Consider the following 13,008-nt stretch of genomic DNA (forward strand, 5'->3'; position numbering starts at 1 on the left):
AAATTGTGGCAACTGAAGTTTTATCTGTCAAAAATTTTTCCGAATTTACGGAATGCGGAGTGAGTTCCGTAATTATACACTTTATAATTAATTGTAAAAAAAAAACTTTAATTACAATGTCAGAAAATAAGGATGTTCCGCAAAGTGACGTGGATCCCGAGCTCGATGATTTAATGGAGAGTAAGTGTTATTATTTTAAATTACAGTAACCTATATTCGGGTTACACAACAATCCCTATAAATTTCCTCCTTTAACTATTTAGGTATTATTAAAATAAAGATTATTGTATTTGTACGAGACGAGATAATTATCTATATTTATCTTTCTTTATTTTAAATTTAAATATAATAATTAGAAATTATAAATTATTCACATTTTAAATAAAAAATAAGGCACACGATTGAGTTGGTTTTTAATTACTTATTGACTTATAACCTTTGTACCTATCGCTCTTCCGTTTATTTTTTTTTACATAAAAAGTAGCATAAATAATTGATCCATAAACTATTGAAATATATATATATGGTTACATTGCTATTATAAGGAAGAATAAGCCAAAAAACAGATTTGCGTATTTGTTATGTTAGTAGGGACATTAAAAAATTAAGAAAACACTTTCTCAACATCCAATTGACAGTTACATTTTCATTTGATAATTAGTGTTATATAAATTTTAAATTAAATGTATATAAGTCTACAATATACTTTAATACATTGATACACTCAAAAGAATAATTTGTTTCAAATATAATAAATATTTGGTTTTATATTCAAAGCAGAATAAACCTTATAATTATTGAACAGTAGAACACAAAATTCCATAATTTAATGTTATAATATATTATCTTTTTTATTGTTTATTTATGGTTAATCCATGTATTATAAAGCCAAAAACTTGGTTATAGTAATTTCAGGGACTAACAGTCTCAATGAATGAATCCAAAAGTCCATTATATGAATAACATATTTTTTGTTGACTGTATAACTAGTTGCTGTGACCCTTAGAAGAACTATATACTTCAACCAATATGTTGGAGCACTTTCAGTCTTACATAAAATAATACTTGACAAGTTCGATTTATCTTGACCCAAAGTAATTTAATCCTAATATATATTCACACACAATAAAAAATGTTAAAGCCTAAAGATTAACAACTATATATATAACTATATATATATATATATATATATAGTTTTTATTCATATATATGAAATACAATATCTAAAGAAGGTAAATGGGGTAGCTATCAATTTTGTGATTAGTTTGATGAGGATTCAAAGCAAACTCTAAATTACTTCGTAGCTTGTTTATACTCATTTTATGTCAATTTCATGATTCGTAATTTTTCAATGATGGCTGTTAATTAAGGCGTGCTATAGACAATGGTGGGAATCTTTTCATCATCAGACAAAGCAATAGATGGAGTCTGCGACATATCTTGAATAGGTATCTAAACATATTATAGAGCATTTAAGTGCTCTGAGTGGAAGTACAACTTCTTACGTCACATTTTTTTTTTTTTAATTTATTAAATTGCAAATCAAAAGTATTTGCTGTGCATGCAAACTATAAATTATGAATCAGTATGAACATATCGTTTACAAATACGCACAACATTTACAGGAAAACACTTTCAAACTTCGCCTTACAATTTTTAACTGAAATATTACATTTATTAGACAATTATTAGAATAACATTGATTTTGACAATAATTAAAAGTCATAAAAAAATTTGAGTGATGACAATATCATCTAATAATATTATTATTTTCATTAATTTGCATAATAAATTATTACTATTTGCATTTTTAGTGTGATGTTTAACAAATTAATACATTTTATATATATTTCTTAAAGTATCATTGTGTTCATGTAAAGGTCACTTGATACTATCTTGTTACTTGATATTAAATGGCTGTTATAAATTAGACATATCAGAATAATAAAGAGTTGTTACGACCAAGAAAAATGATTTAACTAAATCCTTTTAGGTGCCTTACAAGACATGACGAAGAAAGTTAACCAGAGCTCTCAACCGGAGGGCAGTGTAGCAGCTCAAAACATGTGGAGTGAAGATTTCATTAAGGAGGCTGCAGCTCAATTTGAGAGCAATATGGCGTCCATCCTTGGAGGCTTTAGTGGTGTACCAGGTCAGACTTTTTTTATGTTTGACTTTTATATATAATGAATATAAATTTCTACATTATATACTTTCATTAAAAAGGTATAAACTACTTAAAAAAGAAAACTGAATGAATAAGACGTAAAAATCACAGATTTGATCCTAAGCCTTTGGGTAATTGTCGCCCCCACTCCAAACACAAGTTTTACTTGTCATTGGAGGGATAAATAGAAATATAAGTAATTCTTTAAAAAAAAAAAGTAAAAAATAAAATTATAGAATTATGGATTAGTGTTTGTAATTATTTATTTACACACACCAATCAAAATACTTTAAACTAGAATGAGTTTGTAATCATAAGAGTATAATTATAATTATTTATTTCCCTATAAATACGGTAAATATATCATTGACAGTTTCGTGCACTGCAACACTAGCGTCTGGTTACTTATTCGTATCCTAGCTGTCTCCTGTGAAAGATTGTTTCTTTGGATTAAATCTAGAATAGTTTTTGAAACCGCTTATCAAAACTTTTTGCAATATTTTTGTTTTAAATAAACAAGTGTATAAATATTTTTTTACTCATATTATATAATCCAGTGTAGCTTCACCGCAATTAATATAATTCCCCATCCTCTGGCTTACCATGTAGATCATGAAGTATTTCTTATATATTTTCAATTAAAAATTTATATGAAAGTTTAAAATTACCTAACATGTATATAAATACATTTATAAATAAAAGCCAAAGTTAGACTTTAAGAAGGACTTTATAGAATATTATTTAAGTATATTTAATTATAATTTAATTTTGATTTTTTTTTTGTTCATATTCTGTACTAATGGTTTCTTTTTTTTCTAGAGGACCAAATCACACAAGAACAGATTGCACAAACTTTTTCAAAAATGGCAGGTAATTTATAAATAATTTACTATATAATACAATCTACTGGTGGTAGGGCTTTGTGCAAGCCCGTCTGGGTAGGTACCACCCACTCATCAGATATTCTACCGCAAAACAGCAATACTTGATATTGTTGTGTTCCGGTTTGAAGGGTGAGTGAGCCAGTGTAATTACAGGCACAAGGGACATAAAATCTTAGTTCCCAAGGTTGGTGGCGCATTGGATATGTAAGCGATGGTTGACATTTCTTACAATGCCAATGTCTAAGAGCGTTGGTGACCACTTACCATCAGGTGGCCCATATGCTCGTCCGCCTTCCTATTCTATAAAAAAAAAAAAAACAATTATATATTATATACTATATATATACAATTTTAAGTAAATGCCAGTTCCGCCAAACAGCAATACTTATTGTTGTGTTCCGGCTAGAAGACCGAGTGATCCAGTGTAACAACAGGGTCGTGATGACCACTTACCATCAGGTGTTTCATCTGCCCATCTACCTAACTATATAATAAACAATGTTAATTTGTTGACATTAGAAGTTAGTTTAGTAAGCCTTTTTGAGACATCCATTGCTGGGGTCAGTTGTTCTCTAATCTGCCCCATACTCAAATGCCGGTTGGTGTATGTGTGAGATATCACTCGCTGGTGGTAGAGCTTTGTGCAAGCTCGTCTGGGTAGGTACCACTCAGTCATAAGATATTCTACCACAAAACAGCAGTACTTAGTATTGTTATGTTCCGGTTTGAAGGGTGATAAGCCAGTGTAATAAGGCAAAAGGGACATAACATCTTAGTTCCCAAGGTTGGTGGCGCATTGGTGATGTAAGCGATAGTTAACATTTCTTACAATGCCAATCTATGCGCGTTGGTGACCACTTACCATCAAGTAGCCCATATGCTAGTCCGCCTTCCTATTCTATAAAAAAAATTGCAAACATTTCAACATAGTCAACATAGTCTCCTGACTATGTTTTCCTTCGCAATCACTTCATATACTACAAAGGCCCCTGCCGCGTCTGTCTGTCTGTATAGACGCGATAAACTTAAAAACTACTGAACGGATTTTCATACGGTTTTCACCAATGGACGCAGTAATTCAAGAGGAAGGCTTAGGTGCATAATTTATTAATGATTTATATAAATTTGCTGAAATATGACGATGAATATTAAAAATGGCGGAAAAAATCATGTCGATTGGGAGCTTTACTGGCGTGCGTCTCGTAAAACAATAGAGTTATATGTATAATATTACGTTTTATATAGACCCCTTATTCCCCCTTTGCGAAGCCGGCACGGGTAGCCAGTATCATACAGATATTCCTTATAAATTATTATATAATTTTAATATTTGAAATTTAAAGTACGAGTAGGCAAATTATTACAATTAATTTGGTTGTAATAAAACGAGTTATATATAAAAAGTAGTATATAAAAACGAATAATGTATATATATATATATGTATATATTGAAATTACAGAAGCGGCCGCACGAGTATTGAATCCTACGACTGAAGGTGGTCAGAACGAACCCGCACCAAGTGATCCAGTCGTTCAGGAGAAAATTGACGAAGTAAGTATTACAATAAACAATACGTATCGATAAACAGTGCCTAGTGCGAGTTTTTTTGCTTATTCGATAGCGTTGACGTTAATTGCGATTCGAATGGAATGCCGATTCTTGTCTTCACTTGATAGCGCTGTTTTCATTCCATACGACTCGTGGAAAATGTTTTATATGACGATAAGTGTGGCGCCTCATCGATTGAGAATATTAATGTTTAGACGAGAGTAATAGCATAGTTCTTTTTTTTTGTTACATTACATTTAAATTATAAATACCGATGGTAAGAACGCGTGAATCTTAACCGATGATCGTGGATTCAAACCTGAGCAAACACCACTGAATTTTCATGTGCTTAATTTGTGATTATAATTCATCTCGTGCTATACGGTGAAGGAAAACATCGTGAGGAAACCTGCATGTGTCTAATTTCACTGAAATTCTTCCACATGTGTACTCCACCAACTCGCATTGGATCAATTGTGGTGGAATAAGCTCCATACCTTCTCCTTTAAAAAGGAAGAGGAGGCCTTAGCCCAGCAGTAGGACATTCACAGGCTTTTACTGTTAAATTATAATATAAGGTGAAATTATTTAATGTGAAAGTTTTTATATATCGCAGAGATGTAATCGAAACGACTTGTAATATTGTCTCAATAATTTTAAGGTATCAGCCGCCATATCACAGACATTACAAAACTTGAATACGAACACTGAGACACTGCAGACACCATTCTCCGAACAGGACCTAGCGAACATGTTCAGTAATTTCAATGTCAACGATGGGAATCAGGTAAAAACGGGAATAGTTTATAAAATATTACCTTTGTTTATAGAATTTGATGGGCCGGTTGGTGTAGTTGGAAGGTTGTGGGTTCGATTCCCACCCAAGACAGACATTTGTGTGCATGAACATTTGTTTGTATATTGTTTGTCCTGAGTCTGGGTGTAATTATCTATATAAGTATGTATTTACAAAAGAAAAGTAGTATATGTAGTATATCAGTTGTCTGGTTTCCATAGTACAAGCTCTGCTTAGTTTGAGATCAGATGGCCGTGTGTGAATAGTGAAAGAAAAAACCCTTAATAATTATTACTATATAAAATAATAATGATCCTTAAATAGCGGATGCTTAGGTTATAAAATAAACATATATACCAAATTTGCAAAAAGGTTTGCCTGTCCGTTGATATTTAGTCTGGGCAAAAGATTTTATATGTATAGATTAATTAATTAATAATAATAAATAATTATTAATAATTTAATTTAACTTAATTAATTAATAATAATTAATTATTTAATAATAATATAATTAGAAATTCCTGTCCGTGATTTTAAAGTTACTACCTCCTTTTAAGTTTGTATGGCTATTTGTGAGTTATCAAAAATAAAACATTTTTTTTTTTTAATTTATGACACATTTAATACTAGAAAATAAAAAAATAAAACATTCCAAGCTTTAGTTAATCAATCGTTTTTAGGGCCAGGTAAACGCATTTTTTATAAAATTCTGCAGTGTACACTTGAGTTGCTAAGCAAGCTTCAATTTGTTAGTAAAGCCTATTACTACGTTTCTGATAATATGTGTGACAATAATGCGTGGATTGAATGATTGCTGGATCTCGTGCAGGATGCCAGTGTATGTAATTTATACAAATTTGTATCCTATCTGTAATTACTTACACTCGGTTACCTGGAAGAGATCGCTGTGTAGCGATAAGGTCGCCATAATTGTACATTTATTTAGGCAATATACACGTTTTGTATTTTTCTCTTTGTGGTGTGATGTACAATAAAGTATTAAAGTAAAGTAAAGTAAATTTGTATTTTAGTAAAAGAAAAAAAAAGTAAATACTGAGTTTCTTGCCGGTTCTTCTCGGTAGAATCCACATTCCACACCGGTTGTAGTGCTTGACGATTCATAAGTATTTGCAATAGTCTTTTTGAATAAAGAATGTTTTGATTCGATTTGAAGAACATGTGACAAAGAAAAAGAATTGCAAACAGATGCAAATACAGAATTTGCCATAATCGTCAAAGTTCAGTGGAAACTCGACAAAACTGATTTGACGTTTAATTTTAGTTATATAATATTAATTTAATACATTTCAGGACGCCAACATGTTCGCGCCGTTCATGCAAGGGATGATGCAATCGCTGCTCTCGAAGGAAGTGCTGTATCCGTCGTTGAAGGAACTCCTCGACAAATATCCTGCATGGTTAGCAGAGAACAAGGGAAAGGTCGAACAAAGCGAATATGAAAGGCAAGTCAAGCCTGATACTTAATAAGGTCTGTGCTGTCTATGACCTATGTCAACGGGGACTAATGCTGATTGTCGATTGATGACTTCCCCTCCCCGTAACACCCCGCAATTGATTATCCCCCATGTTACGCATTTCTGTGTATTATTATGGCAAAGACGATAGGAAAACAAATGCAAACAAATGGCTCCTTAGCAGGAACGTAATTAGAATCAGTGTGGGAGCGCTTATAACATTCTTAACTTGTTATAGCAAAATGTTACACACTGTTATTATACGTTATATAACTGATGTGTGGGAGCACCTTTACAGCTAAGCCAAAGAGTGTTCGCTTAAGAAAAATCCTTAGTACGAATGCCCTTCACTCGGCTGAGTCTCGGTACTCGCCAACACAATAATATCTCTCTTGGCTAATCTCCGTTCACCAACGAAAATATCCTATCATCATAATAAGTCTTGTAAAAAAGCCATTGTATTAATATTAGAATTATATTTATTAGATTCGAGAAACAACAGTCTCTGATGCAGAAGGTCTGCGCTGCATTGGAACCGGAGCAGGAGTCAGATCCTGAAGAAGTCAAGATGAAGCGATTCGAGACCGTCCTCAAATTGATGCAACAGGTATATATACATTATATATTACTGACTACATACAGCGATGATTTAGATATATATTGAAAATATTATATTAAAGTGGGTAAGCTGGTTGAAATGAAGTTCATTTACTAGTACTCATTTGCAAATTCTATTTAAAATAATTCATACTTATATAATTGTTTTGCTGACACTACACATAATCACTGTCTGGTAATGTATAACCAATTCCAATCGAAGTAGGAGTATAAAAAAAATGTTTGGTTTTATATATTCAATGTGATTTGCTATTAACTCTGTAATCTATTATCCAATAAAAACAGTTTTTGACTAATATCATTGTATATAAATACTTTAATTTTACTTCCAAAGTTACAATAACAACATCGCTGACATTCAAGACGCCATTTTTCGCGACTCGCGACCAATTATATCGCTTCAATTCAAGTAAAAGTTGTTTAATTGTCTTTAGTCTCCTGTGGTTGGAGTTGTCTATGTTTTCATGAAGCACTAATTTAAAGTAAAGTTTTGAACACACAACAGTTTTATAAATATTATGTGCTGATGGGGTTGTCTCGCATCTGTAGTGCTTCAGGGATGTTTTTTGAAGCGAATGTAGACTGTTTTTATTCATTAATGCGAAAAAGATGTGCATCCTTGGTTCACAGGGTGCGGGCCAACTCCAACAAAATTCTAACCATGATTTCTAACAGACTAGTTTGCATATTTATAAACAGCTGTTGTAAAGTTTCAGCTGGACCAGTGAATTATATAAGTAGTAGATATACGAGTACTAGTGTTTATTTATTTATTTTTTGTAATTTTGTATATGAGTCTTGTTTCTTCAATAAATAAATTATTATTATTATTATAATCTAATCGATAAAAAAATCTTTCAGATCCAGGACCTGGGTCAGCCCCCCACGGAGCTGGTGGGAGACATATCAGTGCCCCCCGAGGGTTTCATGGCACCACCTAATCAAGATTCACAATGTTCAATTATGTAGTCTATAATTAACTCAGTGCTTTTTTGTGATCGTTTTGAATAAAAGCCGTAGTCGTCATCAATAATTTGTTATTGTTTTCGATTATAGTGATCGCATATATATATAAATATTTTACATAATATGTGGTAACCACATAGTCTTAGAGTATTAAAAGTATATAATGTAAATAACATAACTTCCTGCTAACCGTGAGCAGTATGAATTAGTAATTATATGGTAAATATTTTATTCTGAATACGGTACTTGTAGTAATTAGAAGTACCGTCATCAGAAAAAATGTTTATAAGAGTTGTTCGTTATTTGTTTCCATTATATATTGATGAAGAAATAATGTTTTTGGATTAGAACAATGTTTCAAGTGACTTGGTGGTATGGCTTGTAACCAACCCGACTGGGTACGACCCACTCATAATATATATATATATATATAATATTTCTAAGGATGATCACTTGACATGAAGTGGCCTCTTTAGCAGTCTCCATATCTATAATAAAAAATAGTAAGAACTTTTGGTCTTGATAACTTTTAAAAATATTTCATTACTTATAATACTCTAAGAAACACAAATTTTACTGCCAAACTTACTTAGACTCCGACTAAACTGCAATACAGCTATTCTGTAAGAACAAACTCGAGACTCACCTCGGAAATCGATCGGGGAATGTCGAAAAATGATATGCGAAATGGACCATAATAATTACAAGACAAGAAAACACATCAAAATAGTATATCACCGTCAATCGGTTGTCAATATTTACGGATGAGTTTGTAGAGAATAGCACCGCTGTCGCAGAGAGAATGTGTTGAGCTGATTGAATGGACGATGGGACTTTGAAGTCTTGAAGAATTGACTATAAAATTTTTATCGTTTATTTGCTATCCTTACTACGCTGTAACAAGGTTATGTCAACTGCTTATGAGGAGTAAAGACAAATAACTTTAACCTTGAATTGACGTAATATCATTGGTCGAGATCTTGAATTGTCTATGGTATTTAATAAAAGTATTTTTTTGTATATCGAAAGTTGTTGAACTTTGGAAGTAAATTATAGTATTTTTATGAATTGAGTGGAATAGTGTTGGGTTTGAAAATATAGAAATATTAATCAAATGTTTGTAGTTCATAATATTGTAGAGCTAGTAGCGAAACGCTTGGAGTATGTAAATCTTTGGTTTGTTCTTGACTCCAACTGACTGACATTTGGAACGCATTCTCTCTGCGACGGAATTTTAATGATATAAATATTAATTGTGCGATCGATGTTGCAATATAACATAATGATTTTTTTTTATTATTATTATATATCCAACTAGATTGAAAATGTTGTTTTTAATTTATATGAAATAATTTGCTATGTAGTTTGATTAGATTATTATTTCTATTGTTATGGTGGTTTGAAGTATTTGAGAATGTTATAGGCAAAGTATTTATGCTATTATATCGATAGTGGAAATTTTATACAAAATTTTATATATTTATTGTCGTATTTTAGCTTGAAAATGTGATGTTTATTTGTTTTTAATAATAAAAAAGTTGTTATATATAATTCATTTTCGCAATTAATTTTATTATGTGTAAAATTATATAAAAAAAAACATGGAAGTACATGCCAAAGAAATGTACAGTTACGGAAAATGTTTAATTAAAATGCAATCGAATATCATATGTCGGTGATAGAACAATGTTTTTTATTTCATCCTGGTTACTCAAACGATTCGTTTTCCTTTCGGATAGTAAGTGTTTAATTGACGTTTATATACTTTTTATTTGACATACTTAGTAATTTTGTATTCCGGTTTGAAGGGTGAGTCAGTGTAACTACTGATACAAGGGGAATAAAGTCTTAGTTCCAAGGCTAGTATTGCGGTGCACCGGGGCCCCAAAGCTAAGGGGGCCTTATGCTTTTTAAAATAAAATAACATTAATACATATTTATTAAACTGAATTATTCTTTCATACTAGCAATTTTTTAAATTGTTAATTGACGATTGTCAATGTATATACGTGGCAAATGGGTAGCCGGCTCACCAGATGGAAAGTGACTACCACCACCCATGGACACCTGCAACACCCGAAACATTTAGTAGTAGGTCATCTACGATTTGTATACTTATGTATGAATACTAACTTTTTTTTAAATACAATGTACCAACAAGTACTCAAAATACTAACAAGCTATGATGCTAACGTATCAAGATGGCGTCACAAGATCATTGCCAAGACGCTTATTTTTTATAGATTATATAGAAAGCTACCCTCGGTAGCGTAGTAATGAATTATTTAAAGTTATAATACTTCTCTATTCAAGTGACGTACGTTACTCATTTTGGACTTTGCTAGTAAATTTATAATGTTTAATCAAATTAAAAGTCCATTGTTATAAGGTCGCTAACCAACTGTATAATGAATATTTTTCGATGGAATAAAGTTAAAAAATATCTATTAATTCAATTTAAGTATTCACTAATTAACATAAAAATAATGGATTTTAAAATATAGGTAAGTTTTCGGTAAATGGTAGTAAGTTTTTGTTTTTCTTTTATAATATTATAGTTAATATGTTTTTTAAAAACGGATAATGGATTTACAAGTAGCATGTTAATATACATTATATGTCACATATTTACTGAGATATAAAAATTTACTAATATCTGAAGAATCGTTAAATAGTAACGACAGAGGTTCTTGCCGGTTGTTATTGGTAGAATCTACATTCCAAAGCGATTATAGTTTTATACTCAATTTAACTTTTTTATTATTATTAAATTGTATGGCAAATGGGCCTCATGATGGTAAGTAGTCACCGTCTATAGGCATTGGCGCCGTAAGAAATATTAACCACCCCTTACATCGCTAATGCGCCACCAATCTTGGGAACTAGGATGTCAAAGGATGGTGGTAGGGCTTTTTGCAAGCCTGTCTTGGTAGGTACCAGCTACTCGTCACATATTCTACCGATAAACTGCTACCGCCGCTGATGTTGCTGATGAGGTTCTGTTGGGGATGGAATACTACATTCCGTACTCGGATCTCATCAGTAAGGGTACGCGTAACCGTTGGTTCACTCGCGAATGTGCCGATGCTGATCTAAGCAAGCGTATTAATGTGCAAGCGGTTCCCAAAAAGGGGGATCGGTCTGACCCGACAAATTATCGGTCAATAACTATCACCTCCGTACTTTGTAAGGTGATGGAACGGATCGTAAACAACTGACTGATCCATTACCTAGAACATCACTCTTATTAATGACTGTGTGTATGTATTAGTGAATGAGTACGGGTTTTGTTCTAAACGGTCCACAGGGGATCTTCTAGCGTACGTAACTCACCTCTGCGGTGAAGCTATAGACAAGCATGGGGAATCGTTGGTTGCCATCCTCGATATCTCCAAGGCTTTCGACAGAGTTTGGCACAGAAGTCTTCTCTCCAAGCTGCCGGCATATGGTCTGCCTGCTCAGCTTTGCCCATGGATTGCCAGCTTCCTACACAAGCGTAGCTTTCGTGTCTTAGTTGATGGTTGCGCTTCACAATTCTATGTAGTGTATGCTGGGGTCCCCCAGGGATCTGTGCTGTCTCCCACACTTTTTCTTTTGCATATCAATGATATGCTCTCTCTTGGGAACATACATTGCTATACAGACGATAGTACAGTGCGTGGAGGATATCATGGACGCGCAGTGGCCGGACGAGCAGAAATTGAGGAGAGACGAGGGATATTGTTGTTGAGCTCGATGGGACTTTACAACTCATTGCCCAATGGGGTTCTGATAATCTTGTACGCCAAGAAAACAGGTGTGCGCTTTCACGGCGAAAAAGTCACCATTTTCCCCCGTTCCTTCCCTCTGTGGCACCACGCTGATGATACAAAGCAAAATTGCCATGTTGGGAATCAACGTTCGATGCAACCTCGATCCAAGGAATTATTTCGAGGCTGTTATCAAAACAACCTCGGAAACTCGGAGTTCTGAACAAAGTAAAGCATTTTTTCACGCCTCAACAACTGTTCCTGTTATACAAAACGCACGTGCGGTCTTGCATTAAATATTGCTCGGACCTTTGTGATGGCTCCGCTAAGTACCTACTTGAGGCCTTGGATCGGTTGCAACGACGTGCGATTCGCATTATTGGCGACGCAAAGGTCGCTAACACCCTCGAACCTTTGCAATTGCGTTGAGAGATAGCAGCGCTAAGCGCTTTCTATAGAATGTATCACGGCGAGTGCTCTGAGGAATTATTCTCCCTCATTCCTGCTTCCCCTTTCCTTCACAAGTCTACGCGTGCTGGCTCTCGATGTCACCGCCTTACTGTGACATCAATTCCATCACGCACGAAGAAATTTGGCAACTCTTCTTTGTCGGACCACTAAAAAATGGAATTCTTTACCAGCACACGTGTTCCCCTCCTCTTACAACCTGGGTTTCTTCAAACGAGGCGTGATGAGGCATCTTGCGGGCCGGCAAGGCGGGAGCAGCTAGTGCAGAACCTTCTCGACTGTACTAGCCGTCGTCGCGTTTGGACTCCACTACTACTTTCCATCAAGTGGAGTGGA

General features: G+C 33.5%; 1 protein-coding gene across 1 annotated transcript; it reads left to right on the plus strand.

Moving 5' to 3' along the window:
- Window positions 1-19: 19 nt before the first annotated feature.
- LOC126778903 (peroxisomal biogenesis factor 19) lies at window positions 20-10,082 on the plus strand. Its single transcript, XM_050502658.1, has 8 exons — window positions 20-180; window positions 1,994-2,152; window positions 2,987-3,037; window positions 4,512-4,603; window positions 5,262-5,387; window positions 6,708-6,859; window positions 7,358-7,478; window positions 8,351-10,082. The coding sequence occupies exons 1-8, from the start codon at window positions 117-119 to the stop codon at window positions 8,456-8,458; spliced, it is 873 nt and encodes a 290-aa protein (XP_050358615.1). The 5' UTR covers window positions 20-116; the 3' UTR covers window positions 8,459-10,082.
- Window positions 10,083-13,008: the final 2,926 nt, after the last annotated feature.

This window comes from Nymphalis io, chromosome 27, assembly GCF_905147045.1.
Source record: "Nymphalis io chromosome 27, ilAglIoxx1.1, whole genome shotgun sequence".
Lineage (NCBI taxonomy): Eukaryota > Metazoa > Arthropoda > Insecta > Lepidoptera > Nymphalidae > Nymphalis > Nymphalis io.

Coding starts and splice junctions, on each gene's coding strand:
- LOC126778903 (XM_050502658.1), top strand. CDS start 117: ATGTCAGAAAATAAGGATGTTCCGCAAAGTGACGTGGATCCCGAGCTC. Junction 181..1,993: donor GCTCGATGATTTAATGGAGA/GTAAGTGTTATT, acceptor AAATCCTTTTAG/GTGCCTTACAAGACATGACG. Junction 2,153..2,986: donor AGGCTTTAGTGGTGTACCAG/GTCAGACTTTTT, acceptor TTTTTTTTCTAG/AGGACCAAATCACACAAGAA.